This window comes from Falco punctatus (assembly GCF_963210335.1).
Source record: "Falco punctatus genome assembly, chromosome: Z".
NCBI classification, from domain to species: Eukaryota; Metazoa; Chordata; class Aves; order Falconiformes; family Falconidae; genus Falco; species Falco punctatus.
The window spans coordinates 41,296,888-41,322,962 of record NC_137586.1 but is presented as its reverse complement, the minus strand read 5'-3'; the positions used below and the strand labels follow the sequence as shown (position 1 = coordinate 41,322,962).

The following is a 26,075-nucleotide window of genomic DNA, read 5'->3' as shown; positions in this document are numbered from 1 at the left end:
TCATTAAAATGTTACCTAAGAAAATAAGTAGCCAAAAGCCCCCTAGAAATCTTGAGGATCTGTCTGAGGAGTTAGGGGTATGAAACTTCTAAAAGAGAGGATAAAAGGGCTTATCAACTTTGTTTAACAGATCTGATACTATATTGAGCATACTTTATTCTATATCTAAAACTGAAGCAACTAGATCTAGTGAAAAAGGGGAGAATTAATAACTGAAATCTGAAATTGGACTTTCTGTTTCTCTCTTTCACCTCTGTCATCAGAGAGAACACAGACCAATTGAGAAGATACTGAGTTATCTCCTATGAGCTTAGATCTTGTGTAGCCAGGAGAGGGAGTGAAAAGTTCCCCCTGTCCCTTCCAATGACAGATATTATTTCCTCCTTCTCAGGCCAGCAGCACAGAGATTAAAAGATGCTTAGAAATGACTGTGATGTTGGTAATTAAATGTAGTTCAGTAATTTCAAAGATTAGAACACATTCAGTTTCATTTTGCTTTTGAAAAACAAATATATACCTGTAATTTTCATTTAGTCTGAATATCTGAAATTGCATGATATGCGCGGTAAATTGCCTGTTACAGCAGACTGAGGCAAAGCATTGGAGATACTTCAGTAATTAAGACCTCCATGGCAGAGAACAAATGTTCCCTCATGCTACAATTTTGTATACCCTTCTGGGCAATCTGGAGCTGTAAGATTTTTGAGCAGTTCCTCAGAAATGCCTGCATTTTCCCATCTTCATGGAAAAGTTTGCCTGCAAAGCTAACTTTTGCTTACTCCGTATCTTACTTTTGGGTGACATACTGCTTCTGAACAGATCTGTTGTGAATCATTAAAGGATGGTTTAGTGATAAGAAGTCAGCAAGGGTGGTGTAACATTATAATCATGGTCTGTAACATTGTATGCACTGTTTTCATTTGAGGATTTGTGTTGTGTTGCAAACATTTGATCAGCCTAGTGAAAGCATTACTGAGGTCATTATAGAGTCCAATTCAAGTAACCCCTTTGGGCAGAAGAGTGCCAGGATTGATGTAACACATTATGTCAGGGTATAGTAAAACTTACTGATAGTATAGTATATTGGCACTATATTGATGATAATACTTAGAATTGTAGAACTATTTAGGTTGGAAAAGACCTTTAAGATCATCAAGTCCAACCCCAGGACTGCCAAGTCCACCACTAAACCATGTCCCTAAGCATGTCATATCATGAACTAGAACTCTCTGTGTGCATGTTTATTTGTGAAATGGCTCTGTGTAAATTAGTCTGAAATTCTACTGGATTTCAGTTCACCCAGCTAGGGTTTCACCCTTTCACTGTAAAAGAATGAAGAAGCTATTACGCACCCTTATTTTCTCCCTTTGTGTCTGCCTAATTGTGTATATCTTCACGTTACAGGTGGAGCTAGGGTGAGGAGGGTGCTGCTCTAACAGGTTTTGTGAGGCACTGGCTGCCTTATGTGTAAAAGTCATATATGTAAAAGTCAGTACATACTGACTTACAGCTGCAGCACTCTCACTCTTCAAGTTTTACAATATGCATTTTTAGTTTGTGCATTTAAGTTCAACCTACCAGAAACCACAGGGGTTATTGAAAGTTGCTGTGGCATTGTCTTTCTGTAGTTGAGATTTTGGAAGAGGTAGGTGCAATAAATATGTCTTAGTATGTTTTAACAAGATGTAAAACTTCTAAATTAGAGATGTTTAATGTAAATTGTGGCATGATTTTTAGGCAGGAACATATAAGGCTTGTGTTTATAAACATTTACAGTTGCATCTACATTTTAATATAGTCATATAATTACAACAAAATTTCATGGTAGAATGGGCAGGGAGCCATTTAGCTATCAGTGAAATCATAAACAATTTATCAGGAGGCATTTTAAATCTCTGTTCTGGGATTTTCCGTGGAGTTTTTGATGTTATAATTTTGGATGTTTGCATGTGTCATTCTTGGAAATGAACTTATTAAATATGTTGTCCATGTAGGTCCCAGCTTTTTGAAAAAAATTGCCATGGAAAAATTGAACTTGCTTCATGCATGGGATTGAAAATTTAGCTTTCATTCATATTAATTATATTATATAGCATGATCCAGAAGCTAAAGATACTGCCTAAAGAAAGTGCTGCCAAGTAAATTTATTGTAGCATCTTCGCAGTTCTAAGGGTGTTGAAAAGGTTCTCTCTCTTTTTGCCACTTTGTCTTGTGACCTGATCTCAAACAAAGCTAGGCAGTGGGTCATTTTAACAATAAAAATAAGTAACAATTTAACAAAACAGTAAGGTAGTTCTTTGCTGTACTTTTGCCTTCCTTGTCCCTTTAGTCCATTAAAATTAGTTCCGTCTTTCGGGAGTTTTACTGAGGAGCCACCATTGGCAGACATTTGGTAGCAAGCATATGACTTATTTCTTAAAGTTCCTGCTGTTTAATCTGTTTTTTTTATTATCTGACTGTCAGCTAGGTCTGAAATATTGTTGGAGAGTTTTCCTGTGAGAAATTTCAGGCTTGTTAGCAGTTTCTGACCTGTAATTCAGTTCAGTAACAGGACAACAGTAGCCTGTGGCAACATCAGACTTTTTGGATGTTTATCCCTTCTACTCCATTCCCTAGGTGGTACCTGCTCTTCACAGGAGAGGGACATGTAAATAAATAAGCTAACAAAACAAAGAGAAAAAGTCTGTATCTTTCTCTGCAACATCTGCAAACTGTGTATGCACAGTTTGGAGTGGCTTTCCATGACCCTGCATTGTTTATCACAAATCAGACAATTGAAAAACTTGCTGTGCTTTTTGGCTGTTTTGTCTTTCCATTTTCTATGGGGTCATAAATTGTCCAGGAGAAGATGACAGGCCAGTCTTCTGATTTCCAAGATTTTGGTATGCTTTGTGGGCATTCTTGGTCCATACAAAGGCTACAGAAGAGAAAAAGCAGCAATACCATTTTGAGGCTTTTTGGTTGATGAAGCTTTTCCTCAGGGATCTGGCTGATGTTTAATTTTGAAGACTGGTGCTGCTTTACAGAAGAGAGATGACTGATTTAGTTGCTCCTATAGCTGGAAAGATTAAATGGATATTTGCTATCACATATTTTTTTCCTGAGTTTATTCAGCTAACTGCTGTTGTTCCCAGAGTTAAACACTGTGGTAATACAGCAAAAATATTACTTTGAGTGAAATAGTAAACCCCAGCTTATTTTAAGTGTACAAAAATAGCTAAAGAAAGCAAGTACTTTGTAACAGTGTAACATCAACCCATTGATGGAAAGGAAGTCTTGTGTAAATCCTAATCACCATTAATGTAGTCCTACAGTGACAGAGAGCAGTCTTAAAAAATACCAGGAGTTTTTCAGCAGTTATGTTTCCCTTTTGAAGTAGATTGTGTAGGGTTGAGTATTTCCAAGTACCTTTGGGAATCCCATCATTTTCCTGTTACTGCAAAAGCAAATGGAAGAAATAGTTTTGTTTAAGTCTTAAATCTATTCCTTCCTCACCATGGCAATATCAGGATGTGAAAGTCTTGTGGCTACATTGGATATTCTTGTGTGACCAGTGTAGGTTTTAAAAGTACATGGCAATCCATGTTTGGTGTGTTTATGTGAAATGAACATCATATCTTTACCTTACCTGCTGAAAGATGTATAATTCTACTGTGTTTTGATTAAAGGGAGTGTTAAGAATATGTAATTCTGCTTCAGAATTAACCTCTTTCCCATTCTGGAGACATATTGTTCTAAAACAATGCTTTTAAAATCAAATATAACATTTAAATAGCACATTATATCAAAATTAAAAATTTTCTTGGGGCAGAAAAGAACCAAAACTGAAAAACAAACAATAGGAAAAAATAAATACTACTAGGAAGATAAAAAGCAATGTTCTTGGTTCAACAGGGTAGGCTTCCTGGGTCTTGCAACTAAATATTTTTTTTCCTTGAAATCCTTTCAAGGGCAATTTGTGCATAAGGAAATCAGGCTGAATACTTTGGCTGCAGAAAGTTCCACTAAATCTGTGAAACCTATTACTTGGGGGAGAGTTTTCTTCGAATAATCACAGAGGCATTTCACTAAATTGAAGTGATAGTTTAGACAAAGTGTATTTTTTTACTTGGGGATGTATAAGAATGTGTGAGTCTGTATATGGGCATCTGAATTGCAGCATGGTATATGCCATTTAACAGTCCTGTGACTTGCAATGTAGACATACCAGGTTTGTACTCTGGTCAGTAACCTTGTTAGAAATCCTTACAGAAGAGTTGTCATTTGAAGGTAACAGTTACTTTCTCCTACAGAACTGAACCTTAGTCTCAAATGTAATGATAATGGAGTGGTAATTGCTGTTAATTTAACACTAATATGATTACACTTTCACCATTGGAAATGATTGACCAGTGTGTTGTGACAATATTATGTAACTGCACTTAGTGATACTTAGGACCTTTTTGCACTGTCTTGAGACCTTTAGGTTAAAATACTGTGTTATATAATACAAAAATCTAAAAGTCAGTATTTTTTTTTCAGAGATATGAATTCAGAAAGATTTTTGTCATATTAAATCAATTATTTTACCACAGTTTTCTTGTAAATTACTCTGCTTAGATTTATTACAAGCAAAATTAGGATGAATGTTCAAAACCTAGCCTTATTCATCGAAGAAGAAATAGTGAAGACTTTAACAGTTGAGATTACCTAAGATCACTGCAAGACTGATTCGTTTTAGTTTATCTGCCTCTGTCCTTTTGGTAGGGAGGAAATGGCTTGTGGATACTTCATTTCTCTTTTTCTCCATGTTTTGTTGTTTTCTCCTGTGTTTTGAAGACCTTATTTGTTCTATAGAGGTTGATTGCCAGAAGTGCTTGCCAAAGAAGGCATTTCAGTTGATGGAAGTATTACAATAGGTATAGGGTTTTGAGAGGGAAGGGCTGAATAATGATGAAAGTGGTAATTCAGGCTGTTACATGGATTTGGATATTCTATCAAAGTAACAGTAATGTTAATGTTTATATATTTGTGTTGCTTTTATTTGTTAGGCAACAGCTTAACAGTGATAGCCAGGCAACCTAAAGTTTATTTATGGAAAATAGGAAAGCTGGACAGCAAACAGGAAAATTGATCATACCCTTTTGTTGCCCCATGTTATGATTTGCCACAGCAGAATGAATCCGTGTTAGCTTTGGGCTCTTTAGATCTATTTACTTCTAAACAGTATCCACACGTGTGTTGCTGTAATTGCACTGTCCCATAGCTTTTCTTTCCCTAAATAAACAATGCATTTGTTCCATCTCACAAGAGGGAATCTCATGTTTCATGAAGGGAAACTGTATTTTTATATACTTAATTTTCTAACTCACCTAACTTTCTAAAAGTTACTCACACCGGGTAAATTAGTTATCAGAGAAGAAGCTAACTTTTCTGCCTGACATCAGAAAAATCTTAAGTTTGTTGCTATCAGAAGCTTTTGTTTATAAGAAGAGGATCAGAAACTTCAGGATGTAATGGTATTGTGAAGATCTGGATTCTGTATTTAAGTTGTATACCTAACTTCCCCTGTCTTCTCCATCCGCATGAGTTACGTGTCTCTTAGCACTTGCAACAGAATCTGCTGGGGTCAAGAAGTTGTTTCATAATGTTTCTCTTGCTGTGTTATTGAAACAGCTTTTTTTTATTTTCCCAAGAAGGCTATAGTGATAATATGACCTTTAAAATGTAAGTTTCAGAATCCTTTCATGTATATAGAAATTTTGATATAATCCTCAGTAAAAGCTTGCTTGAATGTTCTGGTTGCAGCCCTATAGTGGTGACTTAGTGTTTGTCTTCCATGTCTGGTGCAGCATAAATCAAGACACCAAGAAAATGGTGTTCTGCAGTGCACAGATAAAGATTCAGCTACCTCCTAAGCTTTCTCTGAGCCCTACTAAAAAAAAAACAACAACCAACAAAAAAACCCTGTAAAGTCATGAGATAATTTGTTTAAATCCTTCTCATTTCATTGTATTTCCCACAAGCCATGGGTTAGGGTCTGTTAAGGCTTTTACAAACAATGACCAGTAAAGAAAAAAATTTTCTTAACGCAAACTCATTTTTTTTTTTTTTAGATTCTATTACGTGTTTGGAATACTTTTTCAAAGAGTTTATGCTATTTTTTTCTTTCCAAAGGTTACAATGTGAAACAGGAAAGGGTAACAGATTCTGATTTACATACTTTGATACCCTATTAACCTTTGTCAGCAGCTGAAGGATGATTAGTGTTGCACCAAGCCTTGTTTCAGCAACACTTGAATTGAATAAATTGAAATACAGTCCTCTGGTATAGCACACCATGAAGCCTCCTCTCTGTTTACCCTAGTCCATTCTGTGCTCTGAAGTTGCTCAAGGGAAGCAACATTGTCTGTACTGTCCTCTTAAAACTTATTTTTTGTGGGCTGCTATGTCAAAACACTCCCCTACCTTGGACCGATTTATCAGTCAGTAGCTGCTGCTCTCTGTCATGTTAAGGAATACATCCCCCAACTGTCTAGTTTTCAAGACAGTGACATAGACTAGCATTACTCTCCTTGAATGGCTTCAAATATCTGCAGGTTTGCAGCAGTCTCCAAAGCAGCATATCTTGCTATACAGCCCTGTAAGGCAAGGTATTTGTATGAACTTGTAGATTAGAAGTCACCGGGGTCTGAGTCTAAAAATTACTCCTGTTATTTATAGAATAAATAATAACTTCTAGTTCTAAGCTGCATTATCAAGAATTCCTCCCCTCCCCTGCCACCCCCAATGCCACCCCCCTCCCCCCCCCCCAAAAAAAAAAAAAAAAAAAAAAAAAGAGAGAGAGACAAATGCATGATTATGATTATGATGATGTCTTTGTAATGACTTCCATTCAGCTGCTAGACTGCTTGGACCTGATCACATGCCATTGCACTCAATTTTACAATCAATGTAAATTACAGTATCCAGACCTAACAAATATCACTGTGCTTGATCCTTCAGTTACTGGTAGCCAAGCACTACAGCCACAGGCTTTTTCTGATTGGTTTGGGAAATCCTTTTACGGAACAGATGTTCCATCCCATGTAAGAGAATTCTTTAAATAGGCACCTTGAAACCAGCTAGCCCACAGAGACCATTGATACAAAGGAACCTTGCCTGCTGCATCTCAAGCATATTCCTTTCTCCTGTGGATTTAAAATCCCATGGGAATTTCTTTTGAAATAGACGGTGCATTTTTTCCTGATCTCCCTTGTGTTAATTTGGGGAAATTAGAGAGGCTATATCAAAAGGAATATAAAAATAAGAACCTTTTTTCCATGCTTGCTACATTGATTGTAGCCACTGTTGTAAGGCTCCAAAATGGTTGATGCACATACAGAGAGAATATGAGACCAGATCCACTGGCTGGCGTGTTAATCCCTAAGAAGCATCAGAGCTTTGAAAAAATTATGAAGATAGTAAGTAGAAAACTGACATGGTGAAGGCTAGAGATTAAAAAATATACTTATTATTAATAAATTGTGGCCAAAAGAGTATTGGCAGAAAGACCAGCATAAAACTATAATGCTGTTCAAGCTCAGAATTAATTTTTAACACTGTCGATAGTTTTCTGAGGGGAATGAAAAAGGAGAAATTACAGCTATTTTGGTATCTCCTTAGGTCAGATTTCCTGGTTTCAGAAGCCAATACTATTCCCAAAACCTCCAGTTTTCTTATTCTGGGATAATTTTTGAATACTTGTAGAAATCAGTGAAGCAGCTTTTAAATATAGGAGAGATGTGATTTAGTAAAAAGAATTGAATGACTGTTTACAAGATTTCTTGCAAATAATATTGAAATTGTTACAAGTAGTTTTATATTCCCAAAAGACCATGGAAGATGTTGACTGCTGATGTCAAAAGTATATTGGACTGAAAAATAATCTACACCATCTCGATTTTGTTTGTGGAACATTACAGCTGAACTAGCAGTTACATATTAATGACCAGTTTGAATTTTATGGTACTTAAAAAATGCTTCAGTTTTGTCTGTCATTTTGGGGTTATTCTCCTCCTCTACTCATCAGACCACACTTGGAGTACTGTGATCAGCTCTGAGGCCCCCAACATAAAAAGGACATGGACCTGTTCGACTGAGTCCAGAGGAGGGCCATGAAGATGATCAGAGGGATGGAGCACCTCTCCTGTGAAAAAAAGTCTGAGAGAGTTGGTGTTGTTCAGCCTGGAGAAGAGAAGGCTCTGGGGAGACCTTAGAGCAGCCCTGCAGTACCCTAAGGGGGCTTATAAGAAAAGAAAGATGGGGACAGACTTGTTAGTAGGGCCTATAATGATAGGACAAGCTGAAAGAAGGTAGATTTAGGTTAGGTGTTGGGAAGAAATTTTTACTGTGGGGATGGTGAGACACTGGAACAGGTTGCCCAGAGAAGCTGTGGATGCCCCATCCCTGGAAGTGCTTAGGGTCAGGTTGGATGGGGCTTTGAGCAACCTGGTCTAGTGGAAGGTGTCCCTGCCTATGGCAGGGGTTTGGAACTAGGTGATCCTTAAGGTCCCTTCCAACTCAAACCATTCTGTAATTCTACAGTAACAACTACTGATGTCCCAAAAGAGAGAACTCTTAAGAAGGTGCAACTTCCTCAGGGGTAACATGGTTGACTTTTTTCTTTTGTCCCCACAAATAATGTTGATTTTTGGGTAAAGTGAGAGGCTTAGTAAAGATAAAAAGTGCTTGATACCATTTATAGTTGCAAAAACTGGATTAATTATGAGTCCTTAGATTTATTCATGTTTGAGTGCTAACTTCAAAAGTTACATTCCAAATCTGCTGTTCATATTAGTGGAAGGGAAACCAAGCCAGTAATTAGCAGCAGTGATACCACATGTCATTCATGACTGATTCTTCTGCTGCATTAAAGTTATGCTTCTCCATCTCACAAGGTTTCTCTAGAATTACTTTTGACTTATACCAGGGCAAATGAGAGAAAAATTAAGCCAAATGATGAGATCCTATATTTTCATCTCTGTCTCCACAATCAGAAATTAGCAGCCGGCAAAAGATGTTGCCTGACAAAGATTCTCAAAGACAGACTGATTGTTGTCTACAGGAAAGTGTAGTACCTCTGGGAACAAGAAGGCATAGCTGAGGATTAATAAAAAATTTGAAATCTATGTGAAGGGGCATTACTTTTTTAAGAGAAGCAGCACTGATGTGAGGTGTGATGAATAGGGTGCAAGCTGTCATGAGTTTGGCCAGGCAAACCCCTGGGAAGCAGGAGCAGTTAATTGAAGAAATGCTGTTTCTGTTAAAAGTTGAATCAGTTTTTCTATGGATGCAACTTATTGGCATTTATCATAATTTATTTTGTAAGTTTTTTCACACAGTACAAAGTGGTATTAATTATATGTCAGAACATACAGAACTGATAAATAGAACAATGCAAGATCTTGGACAGCTTTGTAATAATAAGTCTAGATAGGTAACTGAAGTAATCCCCTTTTAAGATTTTCTCTTCCACCAATATAGAATACTTGAGCACCTGTTAGGGAATATTTAGGGAAATGTTAGAGAAATACTCAGATATGATGGATTTCAAATGAAAGCTTTTGAATAGTAAATTAGTCTTCTAGCTCTGTTATCATTTTTATATCAGTTGGTATCCTCGTTTCAGCTGGAATACAGTTAACTTTCTTCTTAGTAGCTGGTACAGTGCTGTATTTCGGCTCTGATGTGAGAATGATGTTGATAACGCATTGATATTTTTAGTTGTTGCTGGGTGATGTTTATACTAAATCAAGGACTTTTCAGTTCCTCGGGCCCTGCCAGCCAGAGGGCTGGAGGGGCACGGCACAGTGGGAGGGAACACAGCCAGGACAGGTGACCCAAAGTAGCCAAAGAGGTATTCCATACCATGGGACGTCATGCTGAGTATATAAACTGGGGGAAGAAGAAGGAAGGTGGGGACATTTGGCATGATGGTGTTTGTCTTCCCGAGTAACCGTTATGTGTGATGGAGCCTGGGTTTCCTGGAGATGGCTGAGCACCTGCCTGCCCATGGGAAGTGGTGAATGAATTCCTTGTGTTGCTTGTGTGCGTGGCTTTTGGTTTACCTATGAAATTGTCCTTATCTCAACCCTTGAGTTTTGCATTCCTTTCTGATTCTCCTTCTGATCCCTCTGGGTTGGGGGGAGCGAGCAAGTGGCAGCGTGGTGCTTGGTTGCTGGCTGGGGTTAAACCATGACAGCTGGCCATAATTTTCAGAGCTCAAGCACAAAAGCAAAATATTAAAATATATTCTTTTATCAGTTTTTCACAAGCTGTGGGAAAATAGTCAAGACATCATTCTTTTGGAAGTACGCAAGAGCAATAGAATACAGAGCTGAGCTTGATCACATATAAGATAGTTAAAAAAAATTTATCCTGTTGCACAAAGGACTTTGTCCTGTGTTTAGTAGAGTACTGTTTCTTGTTATTTGCAGTGAGAAGGTGTAGGGACTCATCGTAACTTGTCCAGACATTTTGGAGGTGTGTGGGCATGATCTGGAAGAAAATACCCTTTGTTAGAACTTTGGAGATTTGGGTCCTGGTAACAGAATGTATGTTCTTATTATCTCCAAGACACAGAGTTTTTTTCACATTGAACTTTGAGGGTTTTATTTCCTCCTGAGTAAACAACAGTTGAAGGTGTGATGTTTTGTTAAGTAATGAAGAGTAGCATCATTCTCCTGGACTGTCTAAAAAGGGGTGTGGGGATTGTATATGTGTAAACAGAGCATAAATTTATTAAAAATCAACAAGAACACTCAGTATACCTTCACCTAATTTAAAATGGAAAGAGGTTTGTGTCCTCACCTCAAATGCAGACTAGATATGAGAGTTGAATCCCTCCATCTTTTTGCAGGACCAAGTTTTCATCTGTTGCCTTCTCTGTTTGTGTATGTTTGTATGTGTATATATCTCTACACAAATACATACATTCATGTATTTGTACTGAAATGTGTCAATAATACTTCCAGGACAAATTAGAAATCATCCTGCTGCCAATTTTAAACATTACTTTTTGAGAATCTCCATAATTTATAGTACAAATTGAAACTAGAGATGATTTCTAATAATCTTGCCCTTTTTTTTACTAGTAACTACTGTTACATTTGTGGTAACATTAAGCACTTTTTTATCAATCTCTCTGAAAGGCAGATCCCTTCCCTCCTTTCCATTCTCTCAGCTACATCAGAGTCTGGATCTGTCAAGTTGGTTACCTAGTCATCATTTTAAAATCATGTTTTATATACTCTTAAGATTGTACCTGAAAAAATAAAAATGAAAGCTTTCTTTAAACTGAGCTTAATTAGACACAAATTTTAATGTGAATGCCTCATCCGTTTATTCTACATAGTAGTGGATTGGAGTAAACTTAGTCTGAAGTAAGGGCCCCTGTGTACGTTTAATTCACTTTCTGTCATAATCATATTTAGCAGTATTTGTCTTTGAACAGACCGTATCATTACTTATTCATAATTTACTCAGTACTCCTATTTATTCTCATTCATTCACCATTTACTTTAAGGTCTTTCCTGGTAAATCAACATCACTGTTTTCTTCCTACATCATTACTAAGTTCATTCATGTGAATACAGATTTTTGTAAAATATCCATCTTTGAATATTTTGGTGGTTTACTATCTTTTATATTTTGATGTTGTCCAGGTTTCCCAGGTTCAGTTGCTAATGAGTGATGCAGTTGGTGGGTATTATGCTTAACACTGTCTTTTAGCATGAAAGGTAAATAATACGCTGATCCATGCTGAAAAATATATACTTTCCATAAAAAAGTGGTATTTTTTTTCTGTTATAAGGAACTCGCTTATAATAGTTGTCTTCTTTTTCCATCTTCACAACCCTCTTAGTGGTACTTGATTTTTCAAATTATGTATATACATCAGTGGTATGGCCAATGTGAAAAATTACTCCTGTTAATCATGTTCATTGTATATAAGCTGTCTACAAACACAGAAAATGAAGTAAATGTTACTATTTTGTTTGTTTTGAATTAGGCACATGCACAATTAGTTCGGGAAGTCGATGTAGAGAAGGTGTCAACTTTTGAGAACCCGTATGTAGATGCAATAAGAAGCTTATGGAATGACCCTGGAATTCAGGAGTGTTATGATAGACGACGGGAGTATCAGTTATCAGATTCAACTAAATAGTAAGTACATTGTGGCTACCAATAACCATATATCTTTTTCTTTGAAAGTAATTTTTACTTTCTATCTTCTTATACTGTATGTCTGTGTACATGTTTGTATGCATATGCAGCACAAATATACTCAAATATACACTTACTAAATTGAATTCAAAGGATACTTGAAGGAGTGGACTACATCTAGTTTAGGATTAAATCTGTATTTGTTTCACAGAATGACAGTCTATAATCATTTGAAGTCTTAAATTTAAGATTCTAACTAGGGATTGTTAATCACTGATCTTTTTGTTTTCTTTTGCTATACCTGTAATTCCTTACTCTCCTCTAACATAAACTCACAAATGCAAGCTGGACAAAAATACTTTCATGTAGTATGTACTGGGTAGTACTAGTTAGACAAGTAGTAGGTACTGGGAGGTGCAATCAAGGTAGACCTCCATACATTTCATAAAAATTGTAATGCCCCAGAACTCCTGTTTTCCCAGGTTTTCCCCTTTTCCCTTACAGATTGCTTTTGCAGTCCTGGTGGTGAAGTAAATAGTACCAAGGTAGGATTCTTGTGTTGTATTGAACTGCCTTTTTTTTATGGAAACAAAGCCTAAACTTTAAAGAACGTGGCTGCCAGGAAGGTAACAGGAAAAGCACTGTGAGTTAAACCCTGTTTGTAATAGCTCAACAGTAATAAATGTGTGTGTGACTAAACTATGTCTGAAATGTTATGCCTTTCGTTTCTTGGGGCAGCAATCTGATAAAATAGCACTGTGAAATCTAATATTGGAGTTGGAGGTCTGCCTGAAGATTGACTCCATGAAATTCAGTTCCTTTTGAGTAATGTAGCATACAGCTTAGGTAAAATTTCTCATCTGTTGTCAAAGAAATGGATGACGGTGGGGGATGATGAACTTCTAATGTTGGCCAGCATTAAAAAACACAGCATAGTTAGTTCCTAAAGCTGTGGCAGAAACCTTCATCATCTCCACATGAATTTTAGTGTTAGCCAAGAAAGTTACTTTGATGATATGATTCCAGTCTCCATTTGTCAGGTGTACATGAATGGAAGCCTCTTACTGAGGAAAGCATAGAACAGAAAGGCACCATGAAGCTCCCATTAAGCTCACTGGAACAGGGCTATAGACATGAGAGATCTGGGCTGATGTTTAGCTGCACGGTAGTCTGAGGATTCTTACCTAGCACAACACTTCATATGTGATTTAGTCAAGACAAACTTCCTAGTATCTTGCTGAAGAGCTACAGATGCATGACATGGATCTCCTCAGATTTGTTCTAATGGTATCACAACACGACCTTTGGCTGTATTTACACCATGCATAGGGTTCCTGTTGTCCTATGCAGTTTTGCTGTCCTCTGGAGCTGGTTACCTTCCCAACCTATCATTTGTGTATGCATATTTTGGTGCAGAGGTGGTGCAAAGCACAGTGGCATCTGTCTTTCATTGTTTGGATTCTTACTGTCCCCAAAGATACCATACCGTGGTTTTGGTTTTAGTGGTAAGAAAAGAGAGTATTACATAAAATGAAAAGTTTTAGGGTGCATAAATGGTAAAAATAAAATTTCAGAGACAAGTTACTGACAGTAACTTGTTACTGACTTCCATCTTGTTTCCATATTGGAATGAGGAGAAAGCATCAGTAGAAGGTGAAGCAGAGCTTGTCTCATACTTCTAATTTCTTGTATTTGTAGGTCCTATTTGTTTCCACAATAGATACAATACTGTTTATAAGGTTGAAATAAATCTATGTATTTCATGTGCTTTCCTTAGAGGATAAAAATAGAATTACTCTCCAATGTAGGAAATAAACATCTGATGCTACTTCAGATCAGACTGCACTGGCAGTAGTTTTAATCTGGTTCTAATGAAAGTGTCACCATAGTAGAACTTTTGAGTAGTATTAAAAATAGCAGGGAGTAGTTAATTAAATAGTTATAGAAGCAAATTGCTAGTATATTGCCTTGCAGAAGGTAATTGTGCTGGTTGGTTGGTTATTTGTCAAGCTCAACTTGTTTAGCAATTTAACATGTTTTTTTTGCAGGTTAGATGACTTTAACAATAATCAATTATAATTCATACTATGTATTTCTGCCAAATCTGTTTTGAATTAGTATTTTGAATCACTGTATGTGCGTCTTTAGAAGAGCCTCTTCTTGTATATTTATGCTTGCAAGTAGTTTTTTCAGGTATGTAAGTCCAGTAAAAGCAATTAGCAGAAATAAGAGAAAAACTGTTCCAAAAATACAGTATGTATGTTTAGTACTAAAATACCCAAAGAGAATTTCCTTTGAATCCACACCATAAAGCAAGAAAACAAAATGTTTACAAGTTACTACTGGGATTCACAAGGCAGTAAGGCAGAAATAAGCACCCAGTGCCCATTTATTTGGTGAGTCTTAGTAATTTCTTCGGACTTGATATATAAACCAAAATGGTTTGTTGTCAGCCAGATTTCTTGGAAGCATATGTGTCAATATTTTTAAGCTTGTGTGTCGGTAATGTTACACGTTCTTTATTCAACCCTTGTGTAAGCCTCTTATCTTCTTAGTGTTTTCCCATGCTTCCAGTCTGTTCCCTGTATTGCCTCTTTCTGCCCATCAGTGTTACTATACATTGCCTTCCTAAATACCTTCCTCTGTACTTTCGTTTCTTTTGTTGTTTCTAAATTATGTTTCTGTTTTTTAATATCACAGCATCACAGAATGGTCAGGGTTGGAAGGGGCTTCTGGAAAGCAGCTAGGTCAACCCCCTGCTAAAGCAGGTTCACCCACAGCAGGTTGCACAGAGTCACGTCCAGGCGGGTTTTGAATGTCTCCAGAGAAGGAGACTGCACAGCCTCTCTGGGCAGCCTGTCCCAGGGCTCTGTCACCTCCAAGGTAAAGAGGTTCTTCTTCATATTCAGATGGAACTTCTTCTGTTTCAGTTTGTGCCCATATGTTATAATATATCCTGTATGTTTCTACACTTACACATTCTGTCATCTTTTGATCTGTTTCGTCATTGTCTGCTACAATTTTGATGTTGTTATACCCACTGCTAGTACCCTGGAAGCATATGTCAGATGCGTGTTTACCACAAGGGGTGAGGGTTGGGTCTAAGAAGGAAGATTTCCTGCATCATGGGAATTGGTTTGAACCTCTGGATGCTCAGCAGACACATTCCATTCTCTTCCCTTACCATTGGGTGCTCCAAAGGTTGTGTGTTCATTTTGATTTTAAAAGTGATTTCTAGACTTCTCTGAAGTAAAGTCAGGAACACTTCAGGTAAACAGAGATTATTCACTTCCCATATACATTACAGGGTGACTTAGCTGCTTACCACTAAACCACTTCCCTTTAAGATACCGTTCACAGTGTGAGACAGATGTAAACACACACCACACTGTGTATTGCCTTAAGTGATAGCTGTATGAGGACAAGATCATTGAACATGTACTTTACAGGATGTCAAGACTGTAACCCAAATGTAAACAGGTTGCCAGTCAAAGCCAGAAGAAAGGAGAGGCAAGGGTTTTACTGTTGTCAGTAAGAAAGACAGTGGTCATAAGTGACATTTCACATTTATGTGATAACATACAGAATTAGGGTTGCAACTAGAATTTCTGGAGATTTCATCACCATTTTTCCCCAATATGAACTAAGGGCTTTCCCTTCATGAAGAAAAAGTAGGAGGTGTTTAGAACTGGGAAGTGTCTCAGAGTCTTGCTGGAAAACTTCGATCTTTCTCTGGCCCCAAGGAATGAAAGTCTTATGTCATTGTATACCTCCAACCAGGGACTTTGTAGTTGCCACACAGGCACTGAGGATATCTGTTTAGTTTCCCTTCCATGGCTGTGTTTTCTAACACTTTAGATAATTAAATATAGTTTTTCAACAAGTTCCTACCCCGCTGTGTTAGCTGCCCCAGTTGGTATTTAATACCTTGCATTGTTACTATTTAATGCACTGCTTTATTAATTATACATGCCATGGTGTTACCTTACACACACGTGAGCCTTTGGGCTTCTGTTTCTGCATTTGCTGTCACCTTTAACAATACAGTTACACAGCTATGCATATACGTGTGATCATGTGAGCCGAGTTAGTTGGATAGCTAGTGCAGAAATGCAAATTCCATTTTTTTACATGTAATAAGAGCACTATGGTGTGACTTTGAGGACATCTTCAGAATATCACTGATTGATAACAAGGAACAAAGAGATTAGTCCTAATGATGTCTTCTTCTTCATAGTTCATCTTTTGTGAAACCGTTGCATGAATTGTAGTGCTTTAGTAATCTAGTAATTTTTTCATTATAGTATTCCATCTGAATTTGAAGTTTTTCATAACTTCAGCTGAACAATTAATTTCTTCATACCTGTCTGTTAAAAATAACATTTTGCTTCCATGTTCCACTTCTGAAACAGGTGCATTTCAGTGGAATTACTGTGTGCTAAGTAGGATGTGCTTTGAGGCACACCAGTGGAAAGATCAGTATAAGAATCCTAAGTTTTTACTACAGCAGTTTACTCCATTTGCTGGTATTGCCTCTAGCAATCAACATTCATTCTTTTATTTCATAAAGTTGTAGGGAACTCTTACAGTATCATGGGTCTGTGTGAGCCTTTCAGAAGGACTAATACTGTCCTAAATTGAGACCTGCTATGCAGTTGACATTGGGTATAGCAAATTATGAAAAACTGTCTATGTGATATCACTGTAACAGTCATTTGCTGAGGGTGAGAAAACCATATATTCATAAGATACATAAGTGCATCATAATTTAATAAACATTTTAGTCCTACTTATTGATCCTTCTTCCCTACATTTGTAAATATGTTCTTGAAGGTTCTAAAGTTATATTTGGAGACTCTTTGTGTTGCAGAATGGTGGATTCTGCTTTTATGTATTCACATTTTACACAGCCTTATTTGTGTAAGGTTTGTGGTAAGATAAAAACAGCAAATAAAATTAAAAGTCTGAAGATTAAGATCAAGTACTAGCAGCAGAACAGTGCAGACCCTATTTTAGGTCTTAGGTATAGTCCCCGAATATAAAAGGAAGGTCTGAAGAGGGATGGGACATGAAATCTACTGCATACCAAAGCACTGCATCCTATAGAAAAACTGGAGATTATGCAACAGGGCTAGGGAAGTTCAGAAAGGGAAGTGGGGTTATGCAAAGCAGTATACAGTATGTATTTCTTTCAAGATCCTTTTTCTCATGCAGTACTGAACACGTTTTTAATATCTGTAATTTTTAAAACATTTGCTATTAAGAAAAGTTTGCACAAGCATTTTTTACTTGATGACTTGCTTTTTTTAGCCATTGCTAAGATTGGCTTTTAGCCATGTAGGAAATTGAAGGAGACAGCTATAGGTAGTATTTGGGTGGGATAAGGATAAAAACAGTACAGACTTTTTCCTACCTCGCTGCAAAGACCTGAGGTTTACAGTGTTTACTTTAGGTTAAGATTAGGTAGTTCCGGAAACCGGTAAGCGTGCCTCAACTTTCAGCTGGTGGTGTAGTGGTTCAGAAATGCAGACCTCTACAGAAATTCTGAAAAGGCAGCCAGTACTCGTTTACACTTAGCTTTGTTCGTGGCTTGTGTTTGTACACTGAAAATTGATTCCATTTACTGTGCTGCTGCATGTTAGCAAAGAGGATGCTTGTGTCAGTTTATTCTGGCAGCTCTGTGAGGTAGGAAAGATCCTGCTACAGGAACTTTAACATTTTGCATATGTGGAGCTGAAAGACAAGCAAGTTGTATGTGTTTTCACAAATGCAGAAAAAGGCTTTTTCCTTTCAAAGATTGTTTTTCAGCACATGGTCAAAATTAGTGCTAGTAGCCCTATCACCCAGTTCAGTTTCTCAAAACAAACAAACAAAAAAACCTCCTACCCCCGCCAAAATGACACCAAACCCTAACAGCAGTATGAAGGTAGTGCCACTCAATTCCAGAATAGCCAGGCTCCAAAGGACAGAAATATATTAAATATGTTATTTACATAGTTTGCCTAATTAGCCTTAGTCATACACTTCGGTTAGGGTTTTATTTTCACCTGCACTGACACTATAGGTGTTGTACAGGTTCATACCTATGAACTACCCGAACTTTGAGGGAAATGCTTCTTTTTGTATGTGTGTGCATTAAACCTGAGCACTTTAAGGTTGAAAAGATGTAAAAGTTTGTGGTTACTGTCATAACTGGAAAAAGTCAACCATGAGGTATCTGGCTGCTGTGGTTGAACACAGTGGAAACATTTGCATATGAAATGGTACTGGTGAGCCTGGCTTTTGCAGCTGTGGTTACACTGAAATCACCCAGCAAACTTTATCTTAACAAGCTTTCTAGATTTTCTTCAGGTTATCCCTTCCCTCTTCCCCTGTACTCTCATTCTCCCCATATATATTTAAGAAATATTCAACATTGTTTGCTGACTGTGTAATTACCTCTTATCTCTGCATGTTTGGGTTTGTTTTAGAGATTTCTCTTGGAGTATGTCTGGTGTGCTGCCAGGCAGATCCCTTCTGATCACACAAAGCAGTGTGTTTCAGAGGCAGTTTGCTCCCCGGGGGCTTCTGTGCTCAAAAGGTCTTGCAGGCAGACTGCTGCTAAGCACAGGGTTTGTTGGTGTGGTGGTGAATATTGGTTGGATATCTTGCTACATCGGTTTTGCTGCTGAGTTTGGGAAGAGTTACTACGCAGTACTGGTGGATAGGGCAATGTCATTTTTACCCTTGGAAAGGGAAATGAGTTTGTTATAGATGGATGAAAGCTGTAGCTTTTCCACCCTTGTCTGTCTGTGCCTTAATGCCTTCTCTTCATTAATTAGGCTATACACTAAACTTAGTTTAAAGTTACAGAAATGATCTTATGGAATTATTCCTGAGAAAATGCTACTTTATCAACTTATTATTTGCAACTAAAGTATGACCTCAAAGATGCTGGAAAGTAGTAGGTCATGGCTAGAGGAGGGTGTTTGTTTGAAGTGCCTGCCCCGTGTTTCTTCATGTTGAAGGTGCTTTAAGACCTCATTCACTGAAAGTAAATTGAATTAAGTTTTGATGGTCTGTCTTCGTTAGGTGATACAGCTGTGGGACTTGAATTAAGGCTGAATGTCGAGCTGCCAGTTCACAGTGACAGGGGTTATGTTTAACTGCTTGAAGAAAGTTATTGGTTGAAACCATTCTGGTCTATTTATTAAGATTGGGAGTCCCACGTCTTTGCGTGATTTCAGTATGAGAAAGGCATGCAGTAAAGCGCAGAGCCGGTCACTCTACTCCCACGATCCCTATCCTGCTGTTTATTTTGAAAGTACCTTTGAAAGTGCTGTCTTCCCAAGGGCATCATTAGCACCTCCATAGCCTGGCTGCTTCCCTGAAGCTGACTGCAGGCTTGGACCTTGTCACAGGTGATTAAAAGCATTAAAAATAAGTACCTCTCTCGGCCCTGCCTGGGAAACAGAAGTCTCCCTCTGCTTCTGGTCAGCAGGCTGTGCGGCGGTGGCAGGTTCTCCTGGCAGTGGGGGAGGGCCGCTGCCAGCAGCTCATCACACACTCGTCGCCCAGTAATGCACCTTTTGCCTGTTGCTATAGCAACCTCCTGGGAAACCTCAGCAGCCACTAAAAATCATCTTTATAAAGCTAATTACCGGCGTAATTAATTTTTTAAACTTCATCTGTATTGTAGATGTACACAGACCTGTGCGGTTTGGTGCTTTTTTAAGAAGTAATTTTATCCAGTTTTCCCTCTTTTGTTCCTTTGTATAATGCCTGTGAGTAGGTGCTGTTTGGGTGAGACGCTGTACAACTGAAGTGTGTCTGTCTCATCAGAGAAAGACATTTCTTAGCAGGTGTAGAAATAAATTCAGAGTGCCATAGAGTGTTGAGATCTAAATGGCTAGCTGCTACCCATACAGCTGAATTCCCTGTGGTCATGCTGGTGGTGACCCACTTTTGGACCAGCACTCAGGGCAGTTGCCAGTGTATTTCCAATATCTGTACCATTACGATTTTAAATTTTGAAGCTAATAATCTGAGGAAGTCATCTGTCTTGGGCAGTTGTTGGCAACAATATTTTTGTGGAAGTTCGTGTTTATGACAAGTCTTGTGGTTTCTTTGCAAGAGTGCACGCATAGCCATTTCTAGTATATGCCAGAGAGTTAATTGCATTGCAAAGGCTGATTGTAGTATTTGTGCATACATTTTGAGCTGGGTACTTACCCTAAAATACCCTGTGCATATCTCCTATGTGCTTAAATTTCTTGTGCACAGGATTTCTTTGCCCAGGTGAGCAATGTATTTACCAGTATTTTGTTTAAGGATGCATGAGATAAGTGCTTTAAGCCATAGTAAATAGGTTTTTTTAATAAGCAGATATGCAAAAAAGTCAGTAAAAATACTGATTTTCTTGCACTCCTCACCCATACGAATTCAGGCTCCGGATACTTAACATAGTCCTGGCTTTGTAAGTTGTCTTCTGGTTGCAGATAAGCCATTGGAGGAAGTAACTCCACCCTGCTTTCCTGCTGGAGTTTATGTACTTCCCACACCCTAGGCTGTATCCATCAAATAAACTAGCTTAATTTGAGCAATTTCAGTAGTGTTTCTTCACTATTTCAAATCATTTTGACAGAAATGTGTTATCAGGCCATTGCACAAGTGAAAGAGCTGGCAGCTGGGGATGGGCAGAGATGCAGCTGGAGTGGGGCTTGAGCCTGCACAGCTGAAAGTGGAAAGAATGAGCATTAGCTAGTTTGATGGTTTTATTCAAAGTTGCTGCTTGCTAAATTAATTTAAAAATAAATAAATTACTAGTTTAATAAGCTGTAGGGTGCTTAAAGCTTGTGCATGCAGTGCTGCATTCCCCCTGGTGATCAGAGAATTTCTTTAAACCCCAGCTTTCACGTGGGAAAAACAAAAGTTAAATTTCCAACCATTTTGGTATGAGGAAGATTTGAAAATATAAGTCTTTATTATGGCAATTAGTTAAACTCTGATAAACCAAGTAAATAAAATCTTAAATTGTCAATGTTTCAGGAACAGCTACAATACTAATGTGTGAAAATTGTGTGTGCTGGTAGTATGCCTTTAAATACCCATATTCCATTTGTCTTTTCTTTTAATGTAAATAGTCACCTGCATTCATTTACATATTCCCTCCCAGCATTTTGAAATAGTAAGTCAGCCCAGCAAATCACTTATTCACCCACCCCTCCTAATACAGTGCAAAAATCTGTTCTTGTGCTTCAAGAAGAGAAAGTGACTTGGTTTTTGTCTATGTAGTACCATGGATGTAGAAGTATGGCATTATGCAAGTAACACAAAAGTCATGATGATGTATTGAGCATAAGTGTGTGGATTCACTTCCACTGGCATTTTAGGAGGGTTGCATCTGACTGAAGAGAGACAAGACATTTCCACAATGTATCAAAAATCTTCAGATGTGCTATAAAACAGTGCGTGCAATGGAAAAGAAATACCCTGGTGTCAATTCCAATGATGTATGTTCTTACCCAAAGAGAACATTATTTTAATTAATTGTGTTACTTTGATTTAGAGGTTGTATGAATTTTAAGAGAGACTGAAGGAGTTTTTAGTGATTTTAGAGTATCTTGAAGAGAGCTTTGTGTTGCTGCTGCAGGCAAAGCTTTCAGTGTGATTTTCAGAAATTGTTCAAGCCCCTTGAAGCTGATGGCAGAATATGACGTTACGTATCCTTACATGGTAACAGGAGGTAGGTGTAACTGATCTGCAAAACTGTTAGCGTCGGTAGCAGAAAATATCCTGCTCCTTTGCTTCAGAGCAACAGTGCACAAAGTTCATTAAAATTTTCTGCTTAATAATTTAATTGACTTTGCTGTATTCTCACAGCATGAAAATAGCAATAATAAAAGATCTAAAAGTGAGGTTGTGCAACAAATGGGACATTTTCATTTAAATAAATGGACACAATAATATGTTTGTTTATTAAGTTTTAAGTAAGAACGAAAAGTGGTAGGGGCTGAATGTCATTATTCAAAACGAAAAAATGCAGGATGTATTCTAAATTACTTTTGTTGGACTGTAGGTTCTGGTTATGATTTGTCAGTATCACAAAGATTGTCTTTTAAAAGATTTTTGTGTGTGCCATCTGTTTTCTGTGAGATACTTTTACTGGTTTTGACACCACTTCCTTTATTCTGGGTTTGAATGTATAATTCAGGACACTTCTTGGAGCCCAACATCCTTTGCTCTGTGAAGTGAGGGAAATCCAGGGAAAGAAACAGGAATCCGTAAGGATGCATAAGGACTCTTCTGTGGACTGTGTATGTTCTGTAAGGTGCTATGGGTGAAAAGAGTGAGAAGGTTGCTCTTCAGTAATTGAGGAGAACTTGAGCAGAAATGAACAAGGATGAGGGATTTTTAAGGATAAATTAATGCTTCTGGAACTTAATGACATCAGTGGTTTGTGGTAGGACAAAAAAACCACTCCTTTGCCCTTTTAATGGTTTCCAGTAACACAAGTGAGATTTAACTATTTAATAATGTTCCTTTGCACTATGGCCTTCCGAAAATCAGCCAGATGTGCATTACAGCATGTCTTATTAAGTGTCCACTTACCTGTGGTGCAGAGGTGTGGTAACAGGCTCACGTTGATGACCGCAGGCTGAAGCTTGCTAAAGAAACGCAACAAGATGATTGTGTAATGGGCCATCTAGCAATTCATTCAGTTAAAGTTCTGCTGCTCTTGTGAATACCACTGTAGCATGTAATGACCTGCAATGCTTCTTTGTACCCTTCCAGAATACAGTCACAAAACAAAACCAAAACCAGTTTTCTGGGGAGTGGGAGGGAAAAAGAATCAAGTTCAAGGTCTCTGTCAGTTTCTTGTTGTGGTGGTTATGAATTTCATTCACTTACACTTTTTTTTTTCACCAACATATTGATGATGTGCTTCTCCATTCTGCTTTTTGTATGAAGCACATGAGGAAAGATGAAGTGCTGAAACCCACAAGCATTTTTCTTATTGGCAGAAACTAATCAGTGTTCTCAGAAAGTATTTGCAGAGTAGTAGCTCCTGAATTAGCTGAGGTATATGGTTCAATACAACTTTCTGATTGTGTGTAACTTTCTCACATACAATGTTTACTGTTGGATTAATCTTTCATGAATAAAATCATAGTGAGGGAGATTTGATAATGTTTTTGGCTCCCTCCTAGATCTAATAAATACCTCTGTATTTTTACTGTAAGGTAGAAATCAAACTGCTTTGTTTCTGTCATTGTTCAGGATAACTTTTTTCACTAGTTTGTTCAGAAGTCATTCAAAGCATCTGATTTGTTGTGTGGGTTTATTTAAAAAGAGCACCTTCACTAATAACTACAAGGAAAAGAACATGTTCAGAGCTTAGTGATCATTTACTAAATTACAAGGCCTTCACTCTCCTCCCCTAGAATGAATGAGGGCATCCATTGGTTAATTTATCTTCTCAGTGACTAACACTAGGTCAGTCTGTGCTGGGAGGTAACCAGACACCCCAGAACTCCATTTTCTGCAGTAGGCTTTCTCCCAGACATCTACCACAGGGAGAATGCAAGCTGCCTGATGCACTGATTTCATGAGATGTCCAGCTTCTGAACCCAGACAGGTTATCTCATACATATGGGTACATGCTTCTCTTTTGAAGCATCTTTTTTATGAGAATTAATTAAAACCTTCAGCACACTGGTGCTTTATGGTTGAAACCCACCATTAAGCAATTGCAGAATGCTTTTGTGTTGTAGTTAATGACCCTTTACAAGCCATTTTATAAGAACTTTGGGTTATTTGTTAACAGACTGGCATGTATTTCATGTACTGCAGGCTTATTAAATTAATCAGATGTTTCAGTGTGAATGCAGGACTTTCAGATGCCAGGCATCCCACTAAATAATCAGTGCTGCCTTCTGATCACAAGATCCGGAATTTTTTTTAATTTGTCAGTGGGTGGGGGTTTCCTTTTTTAAAAAAAAATATTTAATCTCCAAACAGTACCATTTATCCTGCTATTACTTCGTAATTGATAATGATCTATTCCATAGGAGCTGACTATTGCTTAGGAGTTTCTTGTTTGTCTATCCATGCATTTATGTAGACAGTGCAAAATGAATATAAAGAAATATGTTACATATTCAAATAAACTGTGCAATTTTATATTTCTCACACATTTTATAATACTATTTTTCTCTGAATTGCCTAGAATTATGTCATTGAAAACTTTGACTCTTCGGTGAATTTACATGTGAAAGCCAAGCAAACTTGTATGAAAAAAAAAACAACCCAGAATAACGATGGTACCCTTTTGTAGAATTTATTTGAAGCTGTGAAAGTGTACAGGAAGAGAGGAAGGAGCACATTTTTATACTTTGTCCCCTCTTATGCCGATAATGCTCTTTCTTCTGTTGTACTTTTTCCTACCCCACAGTCCATTTCCATTCCCAAGTCTTCCTTTCTCTTTCCCTCAGTGGAATGATGGTGTCACTGTCTTGCATTCCTGTTGTTTCTCCCTGTCTATAGCTATCTTAATGATTTGGACCGCATAGCAGATGCCACCTATCTGCCAACTCAGCAAGATGTGCTCAGAGTTCGAGTCCCAACAACAGGGATCATTGAATATCCATTCGACCTACAAAGCGTCATTTTCAGGTAGAAAAGAAGGTTTTAAGACCCACTTGCTTTGCTTTGTTTCCTTTTACATTAGTAATATATAGGTATATAGGGCATTGGTTAAAACTGCATAAAAAGCAATTGTTCTATGTTTTAAAAAATAAGCTAATATTAAAGATGGGAAAAGGATGAAGACAATTAGGTTTGTCTTTTTCTGAAGGTAGATAATACTGATAGTAAACCTGCAATTTATCTTTTCAATAATATGTATCAAAGTTTCACGGTGGAGTAATAATCTGAAAATACAACCATGTCCTCCTAATTCATCTAAATTATGGAATACAAAGTTATCACTTGTGTACTGATTTTCAGAGAGAGGATACTTCAGAGAGAAATCACCCTATGTGAGTGCAGTTGCTTAAAAAACTATAGAACTGCAGTTGCAAGTTGAACAGCTGTGTTTAGTTAAGCTTAGATGTGTGATGAAGTGAGAATACGCCGCGAGCAAATCTGAATTTTAATTTTGGCTATTAAAAAGCAAATCTGAATTTTAATTTTGGCTATTAAAAATTCTAATAGATATATATTGTACTCTATTTTTCCTCTTAAAATGGGGCAGCTTAAACAAGTTGGTAATTTTCACTTTGGTAATTCAGGGGGAAAAAGGCAGACCACCATGTCTATTCTGTTCACATCTGTTTCTGCTGAATACACAGGGCATACATACATTGCCGAACCATGGCTCATGAGATGTTTATATCTCAGAAATCTGAGGGTTTTGAAACCCACAATAATTTAAATACAGGAAACACAGACTTAAAAGCAAATACAATTAACTGTCTAGTTACAACAGGTTCCATTAAATATCAATGAGAGAAATTATTAAGAAAAACAAACCAAACTGTGTTTTCAACTGAATTTTTGAATTTTGTCATTTTGTGTGTGTCTGTGTTTATGTGTTAAATTATTCATGAAGTTGATGTGGATGTTGATTTTGCAGAATGGTGGATGTAGGAGGCCAACGATCAGAAAGAAGAAAATGGATACATTGCTTTGAAAACGTCACATCTATCATGTTCCTAGTAGCTCTTAGTGAATATGATCAAGTGCTTGTGGAGTCAGACAATGAGGTAAGAAAGCATCAGCAAAAAGCACTAGTTTTAAAGAAAAAGTAGCTTGACTTGTCCAGTCCCAGGTGTTTTTCAAATGCGTCTATCAGCAGTCATACACAACTGCAGCCAGTGGAGTGAGAAGCACCAGAGGGATCAAGAGGT

The 26,075-nt window shown here is 37.5% G+C and overlaps 1 protein-coding gene across 2 annotated transcripts in view; it reads left to right on the top strand.

Moving 5' to 3' along the window:
- LOC308056329 (guanine nucleotide-binding protein G(q) subunit alpha) overlaps nucleotides 1-26,075 on the top strand; it is a 133,324-nt gene that overhangs the window by 82,344 nt on the left and 24,905 nt on the right. For both annotated transcript variants that reach the window (XM_080371522.1, XM_080371521.1), the window contains 3 exons: nucleotides 12,032-12,186; nucleotides 24,712-24,840; nucleotides 25,802-25,931. In XM_080371522.1, coding sequence (XP_080227648.1) covers nucleotides 12,032-12,186; nucleotides 24,712-24,840; nucleotides 25,802-25,931 — 414 coding nt within the window. The remainder of the gene's footprint in view (nucleotides 1-12,031; nucleotides 12,187-24,711; nucleotides 24,841-25,801; nucleotides 25,932-26,075) is intronic.